The 19,517-nt window shown below is 43.4% G+C and overlaps 1 protein-coding gene across 3 annotated transcripts in view; it reads right to left on the bottom strand.

Annotated features, from left to right (window-relative positions):
* Window positions 1-13,557, bottom strand: part of Itga6 (integrin subunit alpha 6) — a 74,284-nt gene extending 60,727 nt beyond the window's left edge. For 2 of the 3 annotated variants that reach the window (XM_063259287.1, XM_063259286.1), the window contains exon 1: window positions 13,170-13,555. In XM_063259287.1, coding sequence (XP_063115357.1) covers window positions 13,170-13,351 — 182 coding nt within the window. In that variant the 5' untranslated portion in view covers window positions 13,352-13,555. Of the gene's footprint in view, window positions 1-13,169 lie in introns of all 3 variants that reach the window. The other variant, XM_063259288.1, reaches the window with a different exon arrangement.
* Window positions 13,558-19,517: the final 5,960 nt, after the last annotated feature.

Raw genomic sequence — 19,517 nt, 5'->3', positions numbered from 1 at the left:
AGTCAGTAGACACTACAGAGTCACTCAAAGTCTTGCAAAGCCATGGAGGTAAACGTCAGCGGCCAGCAGTCAGGAAGTAAACCTTGTAATTGCATAAAACAAGTTCACACACGCTATCGTTATACAGACAGTTGCAGGCAAACAAGTCAGACTGATTTTTATAAGCCTTTCAGAGGCATGACAACCCACCCAAAACACATAAACCCATACTTACTGTGCACAAGGCACTTGTTCTGATAATATGAGCAGGACAATAAAGTGTGGTATAACACAGAGGTTGAAAAACATTAAAAGCAGGAAAAAACAAGACAAATTTTCCAACAGAGTATCACGGTCAAATGAAGTCAAAATGCAATGGCATTGATGAACGGAACTCTATGAAAAATCCATGGCACTAACAATGTCCTCAGCTATGGAAAAATACCCAATTTGAATTCCTCATCCCTCATAGCCTCCTTTTAAGAAGGGTCTGAATCAGTCTAGGTCAGGCTAAAGCAAAGCCCTGCTTACAGACAGCCTCTGGGCCTCCATGCCTCCGTCTTAGATGTGGTGAACACTGCAGAACTTCCCTGCAGCTACCACTTCTGGTCAGGGAGGAGCTGATCCAGCACAGAGTGAGTCAAAGCCTGAGTCAGCAGCCTCACCTTTGATCTGATCTAAAGCAATGAATGAGAGCTGTGCAGACAGCAGGGACTCCTGGTTCAGAAAAGAAACAGAATGGCTGTGTGGTGACCAACAGGGGAGGGCTCGGGTGCATCTGGATTTGTAGCTGGCCTAGTTAGGCCTAGGTTCCAGCTCAGAAGTGCTTATTGTCTCTGCAACTCTCGGAGGAGAGAGACAGGTTTGGTGGAATTTGGGCAGATGTTTAAGTTCCTAGTGACAGTTCATAAAAAGCAGATTTGGTGGCTAAGTGGCCCTTCACTTGAGGTATGAAGGTACGACTGGGGCCCAAATGGGTGACAAAGTAGTAACAACTCTAGACACAAAGGAGATTGTGGACATCTGTCAGGAGTTGGCCATGGAATTGTAACAAATCCTGGGCCTTCATGTTCTGAACTATAAGAGGGGACAGTGGTTCACCTTTCTAGGCTATTCCATGGCTTCCCTCTCACTTCTGCAGACGGTAAATGGTTTCAAGTACCTCATAGGGTATTAGTACTCTAATATGTGTATACTCTGTGGACAAGAGAACACCTATGCCTTACCCCTTGGGTTCATAGTTCTTCCAAAGCATACTTTTTGCCTTGAGGAGTGACAAGTGTCAGGCTCCACTTTAAGATCCTAAGTGAGCACAGATAGATCAGAACCAGCATCCTGCCTTCAGGGACCTTCATAATTCCGAGCCCTCAATAAGCTTCTATTCTGACAGCTACCAGGCAGCTTATTAGAAGTTTCCTTGTGAAAACACAAGAAAGAACAAAAAAGATTTAATTAAACTCAGCCCAATAATACCTGGGCAGTCATGAAAGTAGTCCTGGAGGATCAGAGATATGAGAGACAGGAAAAAAATAGAGAGATATAAAACCACTCCCAGGTAACAGATTAACACAGCCCTACAGAAGCAGGGAGGGTGTGGGGCTAATGAACAAGGAGTGTTAGGCAGAGGAGCTCAGATGGCCTCACTAAGGGGACAGCTGTGTGTGTAACAGGTGCTATCTGAGCAAACAGGGACTTCCTTTTGAACTTCAACCCCTGAATGTGTCATCATTCCTCAGCAAGTGACCACAGTCATTCGTGGTTTCACTTTAAAGCTACGGAGAGTTAAGGAGAAGTAGAGAAAGAACCAAGGTAAAATGGCCAGGCTTTTTATCCACCACCGATTTCTCTTTAACATAATTAAAAACTTGTTAAGACAAACTACTTTAGCTTCTCCAAGGATGCTCGTGAAGAACCCACAGGTACACAAGGGCTGAATTCAACTAATAGCTGTCCTTAATCAGTAGGAAAAGCACATACTCACTTAGGAGCCTAAATTATAATGTGTGCCTAAGTTTGTTAAACTTAGCTGTGTGGCCAGTGTCTGCATTAGAATATAGTACCAGATGTGCTAGCACGATTCTGTAATGAGTTAAAGTTCAGCTCATTCATGCCTTATGGATGTCATTATTCCAGAGCATTACAGAACAAGCTTAAGCACTGAGGTGTCCACAACAATGTGACTTTACTAAAAACTACTGATCTGCACACTTAGAAGAGGTTAAGATGATAACTTTATGTTAGGTGAATTTTACTACATTGTGTTTTTTTAAAGTAAGACGGTGTAAAGGTTTACTCTTTAAAAATGGTCAACCTTTAGGGCTGGGGATTTAGCTCAGTGGCTCAAGTGCTTGCCTGGTAAGCACAAGGCCATGAGTTCGAACCCCAGTACCAAAAAAAAAAAAAAAAAAAAAAGTCAACCTTGTTCTAATTCTCTAGAAGTCTCTAATGTATCTGAGTAACTCAACGCAAAGAGCTCCATAACTTGAGAATTCATTTCTACGTGTTAGATTTGAACCAAAAGAGGAAGAAGTCAGACCAGCTCCTAAGGTCATAAATAGTGAATAATCCCATCAAGCAAACATTTATTATAACATTTATTCCCTATACAAGGGATTCACCTAGGCCACAGTTCCTGTTTTACAAGCAAATATCCAAGATAGGTAGACTCAGGGAATTCAAAGAACTCATTTGAAAAAAAGCACCATGGTCATTTAAAGGGTCTCAACTGGCAGAGAAAGGACCACAGTGCCTATATATTTACTCTCTATCCTAGGCTATTATGTGGGCAATATTTAAATACCAAGATCACATTATATTAAAGGCAAGATAAGGAGGCTGTAGCTTAATTCCAAGAATGGGGAACTTCACAAAAAGGTAGATGTATATGGTGGAGCATTAGGTAAGCTTGGTCCGCACTGGCACTAACTTGGTTACTTGACTGACAATTCTGGGTCTCCCTTCTATGGAAGTAAAGTGGGGTTGATCAGTGTTTCTTGGACATTTTCACAAAAGCAATTAATGGAAGCAAGTGAACGTGTATGGAGGCACAGTACAAATCCACCAGTAAGAGCTTGAAATGTGTTTAAAACCCCGTGTCTCATATTAAAAACTTAGATACATTAACTAGTACTATAATGTGAAGTCTTTAAAACACACACACACACACACACACAAAAAAAAAAAAAAAAACACTATACCACCATGCATCTCAGGAATATGGCCGGGTGTTGGATCTGTGTGGCATGCTCCATGGGGTGGATGTTATCTACCTCCTGGTTTTCTATACTCTAGCATTTCTTCAAAACATATTTCCTTTCAGATTCACCACAAGGCCTACCTTTCCTATTCTGAATGAAGAGACTGAAAACTCATAATACCTTAGAACCTAAAATGCTGATTTAGCCTCACTGCCACACCCCTGACAAGGCCACCAGTCCTATTTATTCAATAAATGATGTAAATGGAAAGTCAATCAACCTGTCACAGGGAGGACTAAGCAAGGCCTCTCCTCCCCTCAGAGTCCCCAAGCTCACTCACTTCACCCATTCAGCAACCTGCTCTGCTCTGCCTGAGGATATGAAGAGACAGCACCACCCAAAACAGTACCATATCTTGGAGCTGCACCAAAAAAGCTCTCTTGACTCAAAGAGCCTTGTAAGAGTCCAGAAGGACACAGAGGTGTGGCTCTCTGTAGCTCCCATATAGCCTAAGGAAATGGGGAGTGTCAAACAGTTTTACAGTGCTGCTATGTTCTCCTTTCCAGGTCCTGCATTCCCCTTCCTCTCTTCAGGCAGACAATGCTATGGCTCCCATTTGCCTGTGAACTGGCCCCAGCTCTGGCAGTAGTCCTCCACCATGTTTGACCAGATCCCCAAAGGATAACTCTGCTGGCCACTAGACCATAAAGATGAGAGAGCTACAAACCCTCCCTGATGTGAGGGAGTTACACCATCTTTTACCTTTAAGGACCCACAACAATAAAGACTGATGCTTACTGGATGTGCCAGACACTACGCTAAGTGCTTTCTACTCAACACAATCTTCACAGTCCTTGAGGAAGGGTGACTACGACCCTCTCCATTTTACTGATGAGGATGATCAAGGGAATGTCAAGTCAATAGAAGGTGAAGGAGCTGGCATTCAAATCCATATCCATCAGCCTTTAGAATGAAGGTCTAACTCCCTCCGGGCAAACTTCCACACTGGTATTGAATAACTTGGGACCAATAATCTACAATTACTCACTGAGAAATTAGCAGCAATGAAAGACATTCACCCCTTTCACCAGGACACCTGCCCTTGTCTGCTCCTGTGCTCTGCCTTCCTCTCTCCTGACTGCTCAGCCACTAATGATGCCACTACTCCTACCTGCAAGTCCTCTCAGCAACCAGCGACATCACATCTGTAATCCTGCCCTCCCTGTAGTAATTTTTTCCTTTTCTTCTGAATCACCCACCACAAACCAGCTCACTGTAGTTTTTTCCATCTTAAAAAAATCCTCTTGATCCCCCCCCCAGCCCCAGCCTCTTAGTTCTGCACACCTCCACTGCAAAACCCAAGAATCCAATTCTTCTCCTCACTTCTCCCAAACTCACGCCAGTCAGCCACTTCCCCCATTCCACCTGCATAAGCACTCTGGAAAGTTGCAAAGGGCCTCCACCTCATTAACCCAGTGATTATGTCTCAAAATGTCCTCTGATTTGACAGCCCCAGCACTTTCTTTGCAACATTTTCACGCGGTGCATTCCAGAACCGTACCACTCCTGGTCCTCTTATGGCCTTATTGGTCATTCCTCTGTCTCCCTAACTCCTACATCCCTCATTCAGTTCATCTGTAGGAAAACCCAAAAAAGCTGGCTGTGGTTTCTGGGGTCCATTCTTTCAGCCTTCACTTTTATTCCTTCCATGTTCAAACAAGGATAACATTTCCTATATCTTTAGATTTTAGTAGAAAAATATAAATCAATACATATGCATAATAGAGAAATATGAGCTTACAGACACCAATTTCTTCTCCTCAGATATTAAAAGTCTTCTGTTTCTGGCCATTGCTAACTCTGGTGGAGGGGACCCCTATTTCAGAGTTCACCTCAAGGAATCATCCTGAGGGAGGGTCAGGTTGCTTCTCCATACCCATATGAATATCTTTCTCAGCAGCAGCCCTGGGGCTTTGCCAATCCAATGCAAGCATTAGAAAGTACTTTCCTTCCAACATTGACTTGATACAGTGATCAATTGTATGGATTATCTGAAATGGTCATACCATATTCTGGGCACTAAAACACCTTTCTGACCTTAACATCCACTCCTGACCTTCGGTTCATCTACTTTGGCAGGATGAGCTCAGCAGGATCCAGATCCAACTCCACACCTTTAAGTCCAAAAAGGCTTTCAAATTACCCCAGGGTTGATTTTTTATTTCTATTCTCCCAGACTTAGAAAGCATATTTCCCTAAAAGATTTTTCTTTTACTATACTGGATGTGGCTTTTGTAAAAACTGAGCTTCAGATTGTATGATGTGCAAAATGTATGTTATGGTTTGTGTCTAGGTGCCCCCCCCCCCAAGCCTCATGCAGTCACGGAAGCATCTGAATCCAGCATTTGTGATTGGTTCATAGTCTAGCACTGGCATTGGCAGTGTGAGTGCTGCACCCACCCAGGGGTAGAACCAGCATACCATATAAGAGAGGGAAGAAGGCATGTTTTCTCCTCTTGCTCTGTTGGCTTTTTCTATTTGCAGCTGCCATGAATGGTTGCCCCTCAGCCACACCACCCTGCCTTGCAGCCAGCTGAGTATGGACTGAAACTTCCAAAAAGCTGTAAGAAATAAGCCTTTTCTCCTCTTAACTTTGGGTATTTTGTCTCAGCAACAAGAGAAAAGTAACTAAGACAATCTAGAAATACTTTTATTGTTTCAATATAGTAAGTGTCCAACTTCCAAACACATTCCATTCTAAGAGAATGTTTGTAGTTATGTTTGTTTTTAAACCCCACAAAGTGAATCTTATGCTGTACCTTCATTCCACAGAAACAAAAAACCATACTGCCAGTAGGAGTAACACATCATCTGGCACATCAGCAGAAAATGGGCCAAGCAAGGACTTCTCACACTCCTCCAAAAGAAGGAAGAGAAGAATCGCCCCACACTCTGAAGCTGCTGATGGCATCCCATACCTGCAACAACCACTCCACACCTGTCTGTAATTCATGCAGTTAGCATCCTCAACTTATATCACAGTGCTTCAGCAGGAACACAGAAAACTAGCTCCCTGATAAGGAGCAGAGTAGCCTGAAGCAAAGGGACTCTGGGCAGCAAGGACAAAGTATGTATTTGGTTCAGGAGATTTACCACTCAGGGGCATCTTCTGGATCTATAAAGTTTATCATTTGTGTATGACACCCCGACACACAAACAAATAAAACAACCTCAGTACTATGCAAATAAAAGTGCTTTTAAAAAGGCTATCACTGAGTGAATACATCTTGGGTGAATAAGCACTACACTGTGCTTTGTTTAGTCTTTGTAGCACTTACCAAATGAGCCTCTTTCAAATTATTCCAAGGTTTATTTTTATTTCTGTACTTCCAGGTTTAGAAAGCATGTTTCTCTAAAAGGTTTTTCCTATAGTATACTGGACACAGCTTTCCCCAGAAACTGAGCTTCAGAATGTACAATGTACAAAACATTATTTAGCTGTGAGGCAAATATCCTAGGTACACACGGCTCTTTGTCACATTTTGCTCTTGCACACTTGCTTTTAGTCAAACGTGTCCAGCATTCCCACCCCAATTCAAAACAATCTTCTTTTTCATTTAATTGATCATTTTAGAGACTTAGTTTTTCTAAATAGTCTTTTGCTGATTTGCAGCTCAATGAAGGACAGCCGTAGCCAACTCTAGGATCCAGTGTGAGGGTGAGGGGAAGAAGTCTACCTGCACCCTGGCCCAGGAAAAGTAATATTCTACAAATACACCAACCTCAGAATTGCATGCTGATTTGGAGTTGCATTGCCTTGTTTATCTAAAAAGAAAAGCCAACCAGCAGATTAGATCATGGCCATTCCACATTGTTATTAGGCTGAAAAATGGTAGGTTCAAATCTGGTAAACTGCCTATCTACCTGGCCTACTTGGAGACCAATTAACAATTCTAAATATCAGTTTAAAAAGCAAACCTGCTAAGGAAACACTACTTGCACCCTTCGACCATGTATCTGCCAACTTCAGGCAGCTTTGTAGTCAACAATCAGACCCATCACTAGCCAAGCTCCTTCTTACTATAGATTAAGGCCCAACAAAGGATAAGAAAAATATATCATCAATTGTGCTCTAAGTGTGAATGACCCAGCCTCCCAGAAATGGGGATGTGGCATACTTTCAGAGCCAGAGGTCAGGGAAGTCCTGGAACCAGACAACTGGTTTTGCTTACCAATTAGCCCACCCTGTAGCTGGCTAGCCCACCTCTAAGGGTATCCCAATCCAGTAACTAGCCATCGGGGAACCTCATCACACCTGTGCACCCATCCGCCCATTCACCTCTGAATAAAACCTCACTGGATTTACTTACTGCTGAAAAAGGCTGCAATATATGATTCTGAGATGTATTTTCTAACATAGTAATTGTTGAGTCCAAGAAAAGTATACACTTAAATATTATCACAGTCAAACCCAAAAGGAGGAAGCACACATACTGCACAACTGGGAAGCACAGAAGATATGGATTAAAGACCAATTCTCATCAACACACCATGACCACTTCACTTCTTACAGCCTGAGTTTCCACATCTATTTTAAAGACCAAAGCACTTAATTCCAGGCCAAGCTAGTCTAAGGCATGGTTATCCTTGCTTCACAGATGGGCAAAGAGGCATAGAAAGGTTACATGTCTTGCAGAGCCAAGGCTAGCAAATGGCAAACCTGGATTTAATCAGATGAGTGTAGGTCTACTGTTCTTTTCCATTACAACATGTACTGCCTTCTGTGTTAAAGAAAGTGTGCCTAGCTCAAACCTGAGAACAGCATCTTGGATCACACTTCTGGACACTGATGCAATAGGTCTGTGCTGAGCCAAGAATTTACTTTTCATCGAAGTCCCCAAATAGTCACCCTGATAATCAGATATTCACAACCTACAGGTTCACGGCAGATCTAATTATCTGATGGGGATTTGAGTTGTACCCAAATCCAGATCAGGGAGGTAGGCAACAAAAGATCCTCATTCTATGACTCTTCAGATCTCTGGATGTCTGCTGAGAAGGATGAGCAACCTCCCCATCATTCTACTTCGAGTCAACTGTATCCAAGATTCCTTTACTATCTTTGAATAACTAGACTTTCCATAATCAATCCACAAATGTCTTCACATGATTACTTCCAAGTGACTCCCATCCCCTTATGGAGCCACTTTCGGGACCTCTATTCTACAATCATGCTTTTCTAGCTGGCTGTGACAACCAACCAGCTCAATAAATCCTGAGTATTCAGGTCAACTTGTATTTCTGGGGTTAAATTCTAAAGCCTGCCTTTTGGGCAAAAGTCAAGTGTAATTTTAAAAATCACTCAAGAAAATTCCTTAGCTAGGACCTGACTCCTTAAAATCAAAAACCAAGAATGAGCTTTTTGTATGGTTCTCTGCATTACAGCTAAAACTCCCCTTTCCCTGGGGACAGTAGACACCAATTCCGGAACAGGGCCAAGGGCAAAGGGTTAAATACAGGGATTTCTCCCTCCTCTATCCTTAGCAGGAAGAGTTGATTTCACAAGTTAAATTGAGTGTATGATACGACTCCATTGTATTTGCAAGACACATGCTAGGTGCTATTAGGCAAAAAAGTGAGTGTAAGACTCTCGCCCTCACATAACCTCTAATCAACCTGAGACACACTGGATTATCCCCTGAAGATGACAGAGACTAGTTAAATATCATACACAGGTGCTATCAACATTTAAAGGAAGAATAAACTGCTGTGGATAGGATAGAGTCTTGAGAGCTGATTGTATTTTCTTAATTTGGTTAAATTAGCACTAATCAGTATTTCAGATACAACTGGCCAAGGGCAAAAAGTTCTGCCCTATGTCCTATATACCTGTCATCTAAGGCTGTAATAGTATTTTCTGTTTTGTTTCTCATGTTCCTTTTGGAAATGCAAAGAATTATTTGGCCATAGTAGCCATAGTAACATGCTAAGCCAAGGTCCTTGGAGAACCACGTGCCATCGTTCCAGTTCTCTCTAGAAAATGAACATTTATATGAAATCTTAATATACTGTTTGTACATAACCATAAAATAATCTATGCAACTAAGAATACAGAATAATTCTTAGTTGTATATGAAATTCTATCCTATGAACATTTAACCTTTCTTGACAAATTATTTGTACTTTAAAAATACTTTAATCTTTTTCTTCCAATCCTGTCATTACTTGGATAGTCTCACATCAGCCTGTGTTAAAGTTGTCCATGTCTTCTTCCTTGCAAAATCTTTGACTTTTTCCACCTTGCCTATTTTGGTTTTTTCTCTATTCCTGGGACCCAAGGTGACCCAGCAATTCCTGGAAGATGGCCCTGAGTGAATGAATGCAAGGAAGCGAGTGCTTAGGCACACATCCTGGACCCAGCTCTGATCCCTGGCTAATGAGTCACACTTCAACAGATCTTTTCAGAAGGACAGACCCAGGTCTGATCTACTGCCAGTTGGAATAAGAGTCAATAAGGAAAAGAGCTCAGGCACCACTATTTATATAGATAGCCCTGACCCATATGGGAAGCAGTTTAATAAATCAACACGACATAGTACATTTCCAAAACTCAAATCCTTGCCAATTTCTCCGGGTCTGAAGGAGATTTTGGACTTTTCCTTTTGGAGATGGCATAAGTGTGAGCCAGAAATACCAACTTCAAATCTAGATTCTGTTAAGATTCTGCCTAAGAGACTTTGAATAAGACATTTCACAACTTTCAGCTTCAGTTGGGAGTCAGTTGGGCGCGATATCTCTAATTCAAAAAATGTGACTTAAAAGCTGTAGTGACAGTGGATCTGGAAATCTTCTGGAAGACTATGGTGATCAGAGAGAGACAGAGAGAGAGAGAGAGAGAGTCTCCCAAGAAAATGAGGGCTTGGAGGGATCCAGAATGACTCTAGGGAATACCACCACTAGACTCCTACTCCTGCCAGGTTCTGCCCTGTGGTCATATACCTATCCACTTCTTCCCAGAAGTGAGGGATGATTCACAGGATGCAAACATCCAGTCATCACCAATAGACCTTCCACCTTTGGGAATGACTCACTCTTACCTACTGAGGAGAAATTAAAGACCTCAAGGTGCTCAGTTTCTGATCTCAACCACTTAGCTAACAACTTACTCATCTCTTGGAGTATGAAACTTTAACATACAGCCTAAAAACCTGGATAGTTTTGCAGTAACTACTTCAATTTGATAGTCTCCAAAAACTTTAGAACACTCAGTGTGTTTTGAGGGGTTCTCAGATGTAGTATTATTCTGCTACAAAATCTGAACTGGAATTTAAAACGTTATTAGATGGCATTGCAGAAATTCAAACTACAAAAATCTATGGTGGGTTCTAATAGTGCATTTATCTGATATTTCTGTACATCTGAGATTTTACTCCAGCCTCAAAGTAACTTGCTTAGTAACCTCCTTACTTTTCTCATAGGTCTAATCAACACAACTTAAAATTAAGGTGCTTGGGGTTTCATAAATTTGACCGTTTAAAATATTAATTACCACAAACATCAAGAACCTTTGGCTGTAATATTAATTATGCAAATACGAAGAAGCTTTGGCTGTACTCTTAGCCATTTTAGAATTACAGAAGGTTTGAAACACCTTGTGCAGAACTCAACACACAATAGGAACAGTTACTGCTTTTAAATTTATTATCACTATGGTAGCATCTACTTCTTAGTAAGTACCTGTGGGAGGTAGGCATTGAGCATTCTGTAGATTAGCTCTAAACCCTCTCAACAACCCTATTAAGCAGCAGTAGTTCCACTTTACAGGTAAAGAAACTAAAGCTCAAAGTAAATAAATTGGACTCAGTGGCTGAGAAAGATTTGAGTCACGATCTCTCTACCAACAGTTTGCTGAACATTTCCAATTTAGCTGTTCCTGAGTTTGGTTCCCACAGAAGTTGTAATCTTACTGGCTCTATCATTTACACCAAGGTCCTTTTCAAAGGTGATAGTGTATGGTATGCTATGGACTAGGAGTGCTGATTCCCGGAAGAGAGCCAGGAATACTTCTGAAGCTAATGTATCTTATGAGAGGGTCGGGGGTAGCACTGGACTGGAAACCAGCCCCTCCCCCACCAGTGTGGCTACCACCTCCGGGCTCTAGGGAAAGACCCATGACCCTTTAAGGTGGGCTTTCCCCCATCCCAGGGTCTGATCAATTTTCCGCACAGTCTGTCCCTTAAGTCCTTTCTAGAAGGCATCAGGTTCCAAGCACAGGCCTTTTCATACCCTTGGGACTCCCATACCGGATCAGCCCAGCAGTGGCAACAAGTTTTAGCAGGCATACTGCTCACCTTCGAGTCAGATTCCTGGCTGAAGGAATATAGCAAAGCCCCATCCCCTGGATATTTCTTGCCCCCTTCACAAGTCTGTTTGGAAATCTACACATACAAGGCAGCTAAGGTCTGGGTGGCCTCTGGTGCAGAGAAAATGCAGAGGGGAACGCATTCCCTCTGTGGGCTCACAATCACTTCTGTACCAATAAATGAAGATTCTCTGTGTGGGTGGAAATGCATCTACACACTGCTGTATTTCGAGACACTAAACATCGTCCATTAACTGAGTTAGCGAAACCACCTTTCATTTCAGATTTATGGCATAACGATTATTTCAGAGATAAAGAATGAGTAAGCAGGCTGGCCAGGCCGGCAAACTCAGACCACCTGCCTCCCCAGCCCTCCACCCCGCCCCCAAGCTAATTTCTGTGCTTCACCTAGCTAGTGTTATTAGACAAACCTGACGGGTGAATCTTACACCCAGGGTCCTGCAATGTTCACAAATTCCAAAGCTACTAATCGCTCAATTTACAGTATCGTCTAGCTTCAAAATCTCTCAGGCTTCTTCACACAAAGTCTCCTCTCTACTGTGCACTTTGCTTTCTCCGGTCTATTGGTCCTGGAAGGACTTGAGTTCAACTAAAGGCCTGGGATCTTTTGTTGTTAGCGTTTTTCGGTAGCACAGGTCAAAATTGCAGCCCCCATGGCGATTAAAACGACTAAGCTTCAGAATACTCTCTCCAATCTGAAGAGTTCGAGTATGTGGGAACCAAACACTGTTTAAAAAGCAAGGCAGAGGCACTGCGCGCCACCAGTCTCCACTTTCTCCTGGGAGGAGCACCGCGCTGGTGGGGGGTTGTCACTTCCGAACCTTGTTTGTCAAGTCCCAGCCTCAGATCGGACATTTTGCCTTAACCCCTTGGCTGAGCCCGCCCAAAGCAGGCGCCCGGCGGTTCTCCGGTGCCGCCAAGGGACTAGGGGGCTGGGCAGGGGACCAGGCACTCTACTCAGACATGCTTTCTCAGCTGATCTGATCCTGCAAAAACAGGTGCTTGCTGAATTGCATTTAAAGGAGAAGGGAAAAAAGCATGTAAAAGTATTTCCTATGGGAGCACCCGCCCTGTAGGAAAAGTCACGCAGGACACAACAAAAAGTGATTTTCTAACTTTCGCAGAGTGCGCGAGTCCGCGACTTTAGGGCAAGTCTGGATCTTCCTGGAACTCTCCCAGCAACCTTACCGCAGCGCAGCGGCGACCCTACATCCCACACCCCACCCCACCCCCCGCTCCAAACATAGGTGAAGGTCTAGAGGCAAAGCATGCCACCTGCTGGGGTCCCGGCAAACATGCCCGGAGGGAAGAGCTGGTGGAAGGCATGTCATTTAAAAAAAAAAAAAAAAAAAAGTAAACTCTCCCCGGGTAAGCCCTGGGGCTGCGGTTTCGGGGCTCTGCGGGGGAGGTTTGCGCGCGGTATGTGCAAAGCGCAGGCTGTGGGCGCCGCTCTTCCCAGGATCCGCGGAGCTCAGGCGGGATAGAGGGCAGGGGGCAGGCGGCAGGGGACAGGGGACTGGGTCAGAGGGCTCTGAACGCGCGATCTGGAGCAAAGCGCGCCCTCGTCCGGGGGAGAGCGCGGTGGGCGCAGGAAGACTCGGGGAACTCACAGCCGCTTGTCCTCGGGGTGCAGCTGCCAGTGCATGGCCAGCGAGAAGCCGAAGAGGCTGCCAGGGTCCCCAGATTTCCGGATCACATTGTCCTCACGGGTGTCCAAGTTGAAGGCTGCCCCGAGCCGAGGCAAAAGCACCGCCGACAGGTAGAGCAGGAACAACTGCCCCGAGGCCGCCATGGGCCCTGTGGCGGCCGCCCTGCGCTCCGAGCCGAGTCCCAGTGCCCGTCCCGGCCCCGGTCTGGTCCGAGACTGCTGGCCGCGCTGCTGCGGCCGCGGCCACCTTCGCCTCCCCTCGCCACTGCGCGCGGCCCCACCCCCGGGACCGGTCGCGCTCTCCTCCACGCCGCTCCCCCTCGCCGGCAGCTCCCGAGCGCTGAATGAGCCCGTTGTTCTCTGGAGACTCGCAGGCTTTTATCGGGTGACGAGGACGCCGGCCCCGCCCCTCCCCACCCCTCGCCCCTCCTTGCGCGCCCGCCGCCTGCACCTTCCCCACCGCTGTGCGTCCTGTGCTTCCTCCGCCCGGCCAGACCCGGCCGCGCCGCAGCCTTCACCTACCTGGAAGCGAGACCCCGGAGGCGCGGAGTAGCTCCGGGCCGGGCTGCAGAGGAGAGGCGCTTCATCTGTGGTCGTCGCGCTGCGAGGAGCGAGAAGGGCTATTGCTGTTACCTGTAGGCGAAGAAAGGTGCAGCTTGTGCACTGACTCATTGCCTGAGGTAATCTGTTCTTGCCAAGCTGTGGGTCCCTGTGCAAATGCACACTTCATTCATTGTGCAAGGGTTTATGGAGTCCCTACCGCGTGCCCAACTCCTGGAGACTGGAACGGCATGCTTTCTGGATCCTCAAAGACCTGGTAGCACACACTTTGATAGTGCTCTGCAAATTACAAAACAACCATTGCCTCAGTGGATCGTAACAATTCCATAACATTAGATATGTCTTTTTTTTTTTCGCTTGGAATTTTGTTTCTCTTTTTTTCTTCCCCAGAATGACAAGGTAGGAGAAGCCATGCTGGAAATTTTAAACTTGCTTTCCAGGTGTTCTGATGCTGAGAGAAAACCCTCAGCAGTAAAGAATAGATGTCTTACAAGTGATGCTCAGATCAGACTTTTGCTGTTCTTTCCTAGCTCCAAATTTCCAGGTCTACTTAGAAAAATTGCAAAAACTGGGTTCAAGAATCAACTCGAGAGATTGAAATCGAAGGTGTCCTGAATTTGAATGATAAAAATTTTACATTTTTATTTTTACCAACCTCTGACATTAGCATTTCCCTCCATTGAGTGTAAGCAAATCATAGTGACGGGATGAGTGTCAAAAATTATAAGTTTTTTTTTGTTTTTAATTTTCAGAGCATTAAGTCTATTCATGAAAACATTCTAAAATGTACATTTTCCTTCTTAACAAAATATACTAAAACATTAAACTCCTCAAAAAGAATATATGACATTTACAATTCAAAACCAAATTTGCAGAATATTATTTGCAAAACTATAACATTAAAATACATACATAAATTTACATGCAATTTTGTAGAATTGTCAAGAGAACGGCTCAAAAATGGAGGAATTTTTCATCATTCTTAAAAGGAAAGTATGTCCTATAGAACCTGCTTCCACCCCAGATCCCAGAGTAGTAACTTTGGCCTCCACCAGCAGTCTGTGGTTTCTAGAATATTCCAAGTATTGCTGGATGATGCTCTCTTTCATGCAGGCCCTTGAGACTATTCAACTTTCCAACCTCTTTAGACCCCATAGCTTTCAGTTACACCCAACTTGTTCTTGGGGAGTTACCTGCACTTTGGAAAGGACAGCCAACTCTGCCCAGGTTTCAGAGTTTCTCGTGCCTATCCTTGGGGAAGAGGTTTAGCAAGGAGACAGTTTGCCTTACAACCCTTAAGATTTCAGAAGGTAATGCTTTTCTAAGTTTCCAGGTTACAAAGTAGCAAGGCATTAGACATGGCATTGGGCAGCAGGACTAGGACAGGAGAGGACAGAGTGAGGAAGGGATGGCCCAACTCACACTGGACAGGGCCCTCAAGTATCGTTGCCTGATGTGGTGAAGGTTTTAGGCTGGCCTGTGCTTGCCAGGAACATCACAGCAAGTGAGGTTTAGGCAGAGATGCTACCACTGAGGCTGTGCCTTACCGCGTGGTTTATGGTACAAACTAGGTAGACTTGTAGTAAAAGACCTAGAATCCTAACAAGTGAATTAAATACAGACCCTACTAACAACTACATTAACAAGCTAATTCCTATAATCTTGTGGAGATGATGCATGATGCTGGTTGATTTAATATCTGATCACATATAGAAACTTTAAGGTTTTTATATAATATTACACTTGTTACAAGTATCTCAAATTATAGCAGCTGCTAGACAGAACCCTCAGCTAGATCTTGTATATCAATAGGAAAGTTTATATGTTATGATAGTACAATTTTTAAAAATATCTCCCTACTACATTTTAATATATGCAGTGGTACCTCAGCTCATGAACTTGATTCTTTCCATGATTCTGGTTGCAAACCAAATTGCATGAGAAATAAATCAAATTCAATGGCTAGGTTCAATGGTGACCTTAGGAAATTTGATTCAGTTCTCATCCAGTGCAGAATTATGGAGACAATTGAGTTTGTGAACCAAGGTACCACTGTAATTGGTTTCCTTTTTAAAAACTGATATATTTTATTTTGTAAATCTAAAAAACTTATTCCAAGAAGAGGTTCATGGTTTTCAGCAGCCAGCCAAAGAGCCCCCAATGACAGGAAAAATTTAAGAAATGTTGACCTGAAGGATCCTGGAATGCAATGGGATACCCTCTTTGAAATCTTGTATCCTTATTGTTTTTACTTTCCTCTTTGTTGATGCTCCACACCTTCAACTTAAAGAAGAAGAGGTTTATTTTGGCTCATGTTTCAGTCCATAGTCACTGGGCTCCAAGGCAGACAGCATAGCAGAGGGTCATGGCAGAGGAAATGCTGCTCACCCAATGGTGGCAGGGAAGCCGAATGTGAAAGGAAGAACCGGGAAAAGAGATATACCTTCCCCATTTACACCTCCAGTAATCTACCTCTTCTGACCAGACCCCACCTCCTGACAGCAAGTCAGCCAAAATACCTCCATAATTCAATCACCTCCAAAAGGTACCCCCCTCCCGCCATGAACATGTAAGACTGTTGGGAGACGTCTAATATAAGCCATAACTTTCTGCTCTAGCCCCCTGCCAAATTCTTGCACATGTCTTTATACAAAATGCATTTAGTTCATTTCTAAGAATCCTCAAGCCTTAACAGTTTCAGCATCTCTAAAAGTTCAAGTTCGAAGTCTCCTCTGAGACTCAAGGCTCTTACCTGCAAGCCCCTGTAAAGATCAAAAGAAAGTTCAACACTGCAAACATACAATAGCACATGTAAATAAATATTCCCATTCCAAAAAGAAGGATCAAGGCAGTGGAAACTAATGGAACAAAAGCAAGCCTAAAATCTAGCAGGGCAAATGTTAAATCCTGTAGCTCCCTGTCCAGCATCCAGGGCTATTATGGCAAGATGTGAATTCTAAAGGGCTTGGGCACTTCTCTCTCTTACAGCATTTCTGGTGGTTGTAGCCCTCTGACTTCTTTCTTGGGCTATTTTTGCTTACAGCTTATAGCTTTCCTCAGACATCCCATGTTTCTAGCTTCTCCAACTTCCTGGGGTCTCCTGAACTTTGTCTTTACTCTCACAGCTTCATGAACCACCCTTTCAGAGGCACACTGCCAGGCCTCCCAGGCTTTCTTCTGAAATTTGAGTGGCAGACACCTTGACCCTATAACTCTTACATTCTGTGGTCCCTGTAAAACCAGCTCTACCTTGATGACATTAAGATCTACTGCCAACCTGAGCACTAATCACGCCCCCTTGGAGCGTGGCTGTAGGGGCCTCTGAGTGCATGGGTAGCTGAGCACTGTGAATCAAATTTGGGAGAACCAATTTCCTAGGTGGTATTTCTCTGGCAATGTGCTCTGAGGCTGTCTTCTCAAAGCAAGTATTTTACTTTTACACATTCAAACCTGCAAAATATGGAATCTTTTGGATTCCTGACATACCCGCAAGGGATCTTTTGTATTGTCCTAATGTAAAACTTGTTTTCTTTTATTGCTAAATTTTTCAGAAACCAAATTCTTCTTTGCTCCAACTTTGTGAGAGCTTCCTTTTTGGTGCAACTCAAAAGTTAAAATCAATCAGCTGTGCTATTTTCTTTGATTCTCAATGTAGAGCTTGCTAAATGCCCCCAACAGTACCCATAACTCAACTTCAACATTGAACTTCCTTGGCATTGGCTCTGCCAAATTAATTAATCTGCCACCCTTAATCTCAGTCTCCTACAAATTCTCAGAACAGAAGCAAAATGTAGACAAGTTTATTATAGCACACATGGTCTGGAGTCCAATTGCTAAAGCAGTTCTTGTTCCCAACAGAAACCTCCTGGGCTTAGTCTTTATAGTTTGCCTTTCTGTTGGCATCATGATCTGAGCTCTCACTCCCATCAGGCTTGTTTACAGCATTCTTGGGCTCCATTATCTGGTGTCTCCAAATCTTTCCAAACTTCTCTAACAAATAAGTTCTAAAGCCCCCTGAACCACATAGTCAGGTAACAGTCACAGTAATGGCCCCACTCTTAGTACCAAAATCTGCCTTACTTTCCCCGTTACTGGAACTAAATACCTGACCTGTGCAACTTAAAGGAGAACAGGTTTATTTTGCCTCACATTTCAGTTCATAGTTGGAAGTTCCAAAGCAGGACAGCATTGGAGAGGGGCATAGAAGAAGAAAAGCTTCTCATATAATGGTGATCTGGAAGCAGAGCATAAAAGGAAGAGCTAGGAAGGGAGACAGACCCTCCCAGATCACATTCTCAGTGATTTACCTCTTCTGACCAGATCCTACCTCCTGACAACAAGTCGGCTATTACTCCACGTAACCCTATCAGCTTCAAAAAGTTACATATATGAGTGCATGAGCCTCTTGGGGGACATTTAAGTATAAACCATAACAGCTGCTTTGGAAATAAAACCAGGTGCCATCCCAGGGAAGAGCTGGAACTGTGTATACACACACGAGGTGGTGCAATTCTTTACTGCAAAGAGCAGTTATACCAAGACAGCAGCCTGTCTTGGTATAACTGGTGTGAACATCACCAGTGGTCACCACAGGCAATGCATCTGCCCATGCAAGGATCTCAGTATGTCAGGGCTCTGTGCCACTTCCTTGCTAGTCAATAACTCAAGGTAGTCCAAAGTGGGGTGCAGTGAATTTACAGTGGATGATCTTGGAATGCTTTAACAATGCTTTAACACAATGCTTTAACAAATGCATTTGAGAAGGTTGAGAAACTATGGGAAACAACATTTAGTATACCTGGAAATATCTGCAATATGATTTTTCATGCAAGTTGGCCTTTCTTCTCCATGGTAAACATGTATCGTTCGAGAGAGACAGGATGTAAGTAATATATTATGGTAGAGCATCATGAGTCTCATTGCAGAGTGTACACAACCAGAATCCAGTAATATGGTGCAATGGTTGCAGAAATACTTCTGACCTAATTGATAAAATCCATTGCCCTCAGTTCCTCCAACTGCAACATTCCTCACTCCGTCTCTTCCTAGCAGTCATCTATTTTCCTTGGAGCTTTGAGGGGTCTGTCTGAGTGGCTATAAACATGTCTTCCCAGTGGTTGATTATCCTGAACAGTGCCCCTTTCTTTTAAGAGTAATTCCGTGAAGCTCTCATTGCTTCCATCCTAAGATGTGCTTGTAAACAACGTATGAATGATCAGTATCGTCTCCTTGCTCTCAAGCATTGGTTCCACTCAAATTGAAATTTTACATAACACTGATTTTTTTTATCATTTTATTTTAAAGAGAGAAAAGTAAATAAACAAAAACAATAATACAGAATTTCAAAACAGGATAATAAATTAACAATGGTTAACATATTGTGTATTGTCTTCAAAGTAGTTTCTCAGATTACAAGACATAGGTATGCAAAATTAATCAACCAATATAAGCGCAAATTGATCTTTTCAATGAACTAAAAGAAATTAGTAATATGATTATGTTAGCTGTCATATATATTTATGTTGAACACAATTTTAAAAAGCATGTAGCACTATTGAATTGAACAATGCATGTGAGGAAAAAGGAAATTAAGAAAATCATGGTAAGGGATTAACTTTAGAGTATGTCTAGGGCCCATCACAGATGAAAACATTACCAGTCACGCACCAGCCTTTCACCTATCTCCAGCCTAGGATGCCAGACATACTTGAAATTGGATCAGCCCGTTAGACTCCGAAAATAATCTTAG

The sequence above is a fragment of the Cavia porcellus genome, unplaced genomic scaffold (assembly GCF_034190915.1).
Source record: "Cavia porcellus strain 051 isolate PalLab524CR breed Dunkin Hartley unplaced genomic scaffold, mCavPor4.1 scaffold_12, whole genome shotgun sequence".
NCBI lineage: Eukaryota > Metazoa > Chordata > Mammalia > Rodentia > Caviidae > Cavia > Cavia porcellus.
This window is presented reverse-complemented; position numbering and strand designations above follow the sequence as displayed.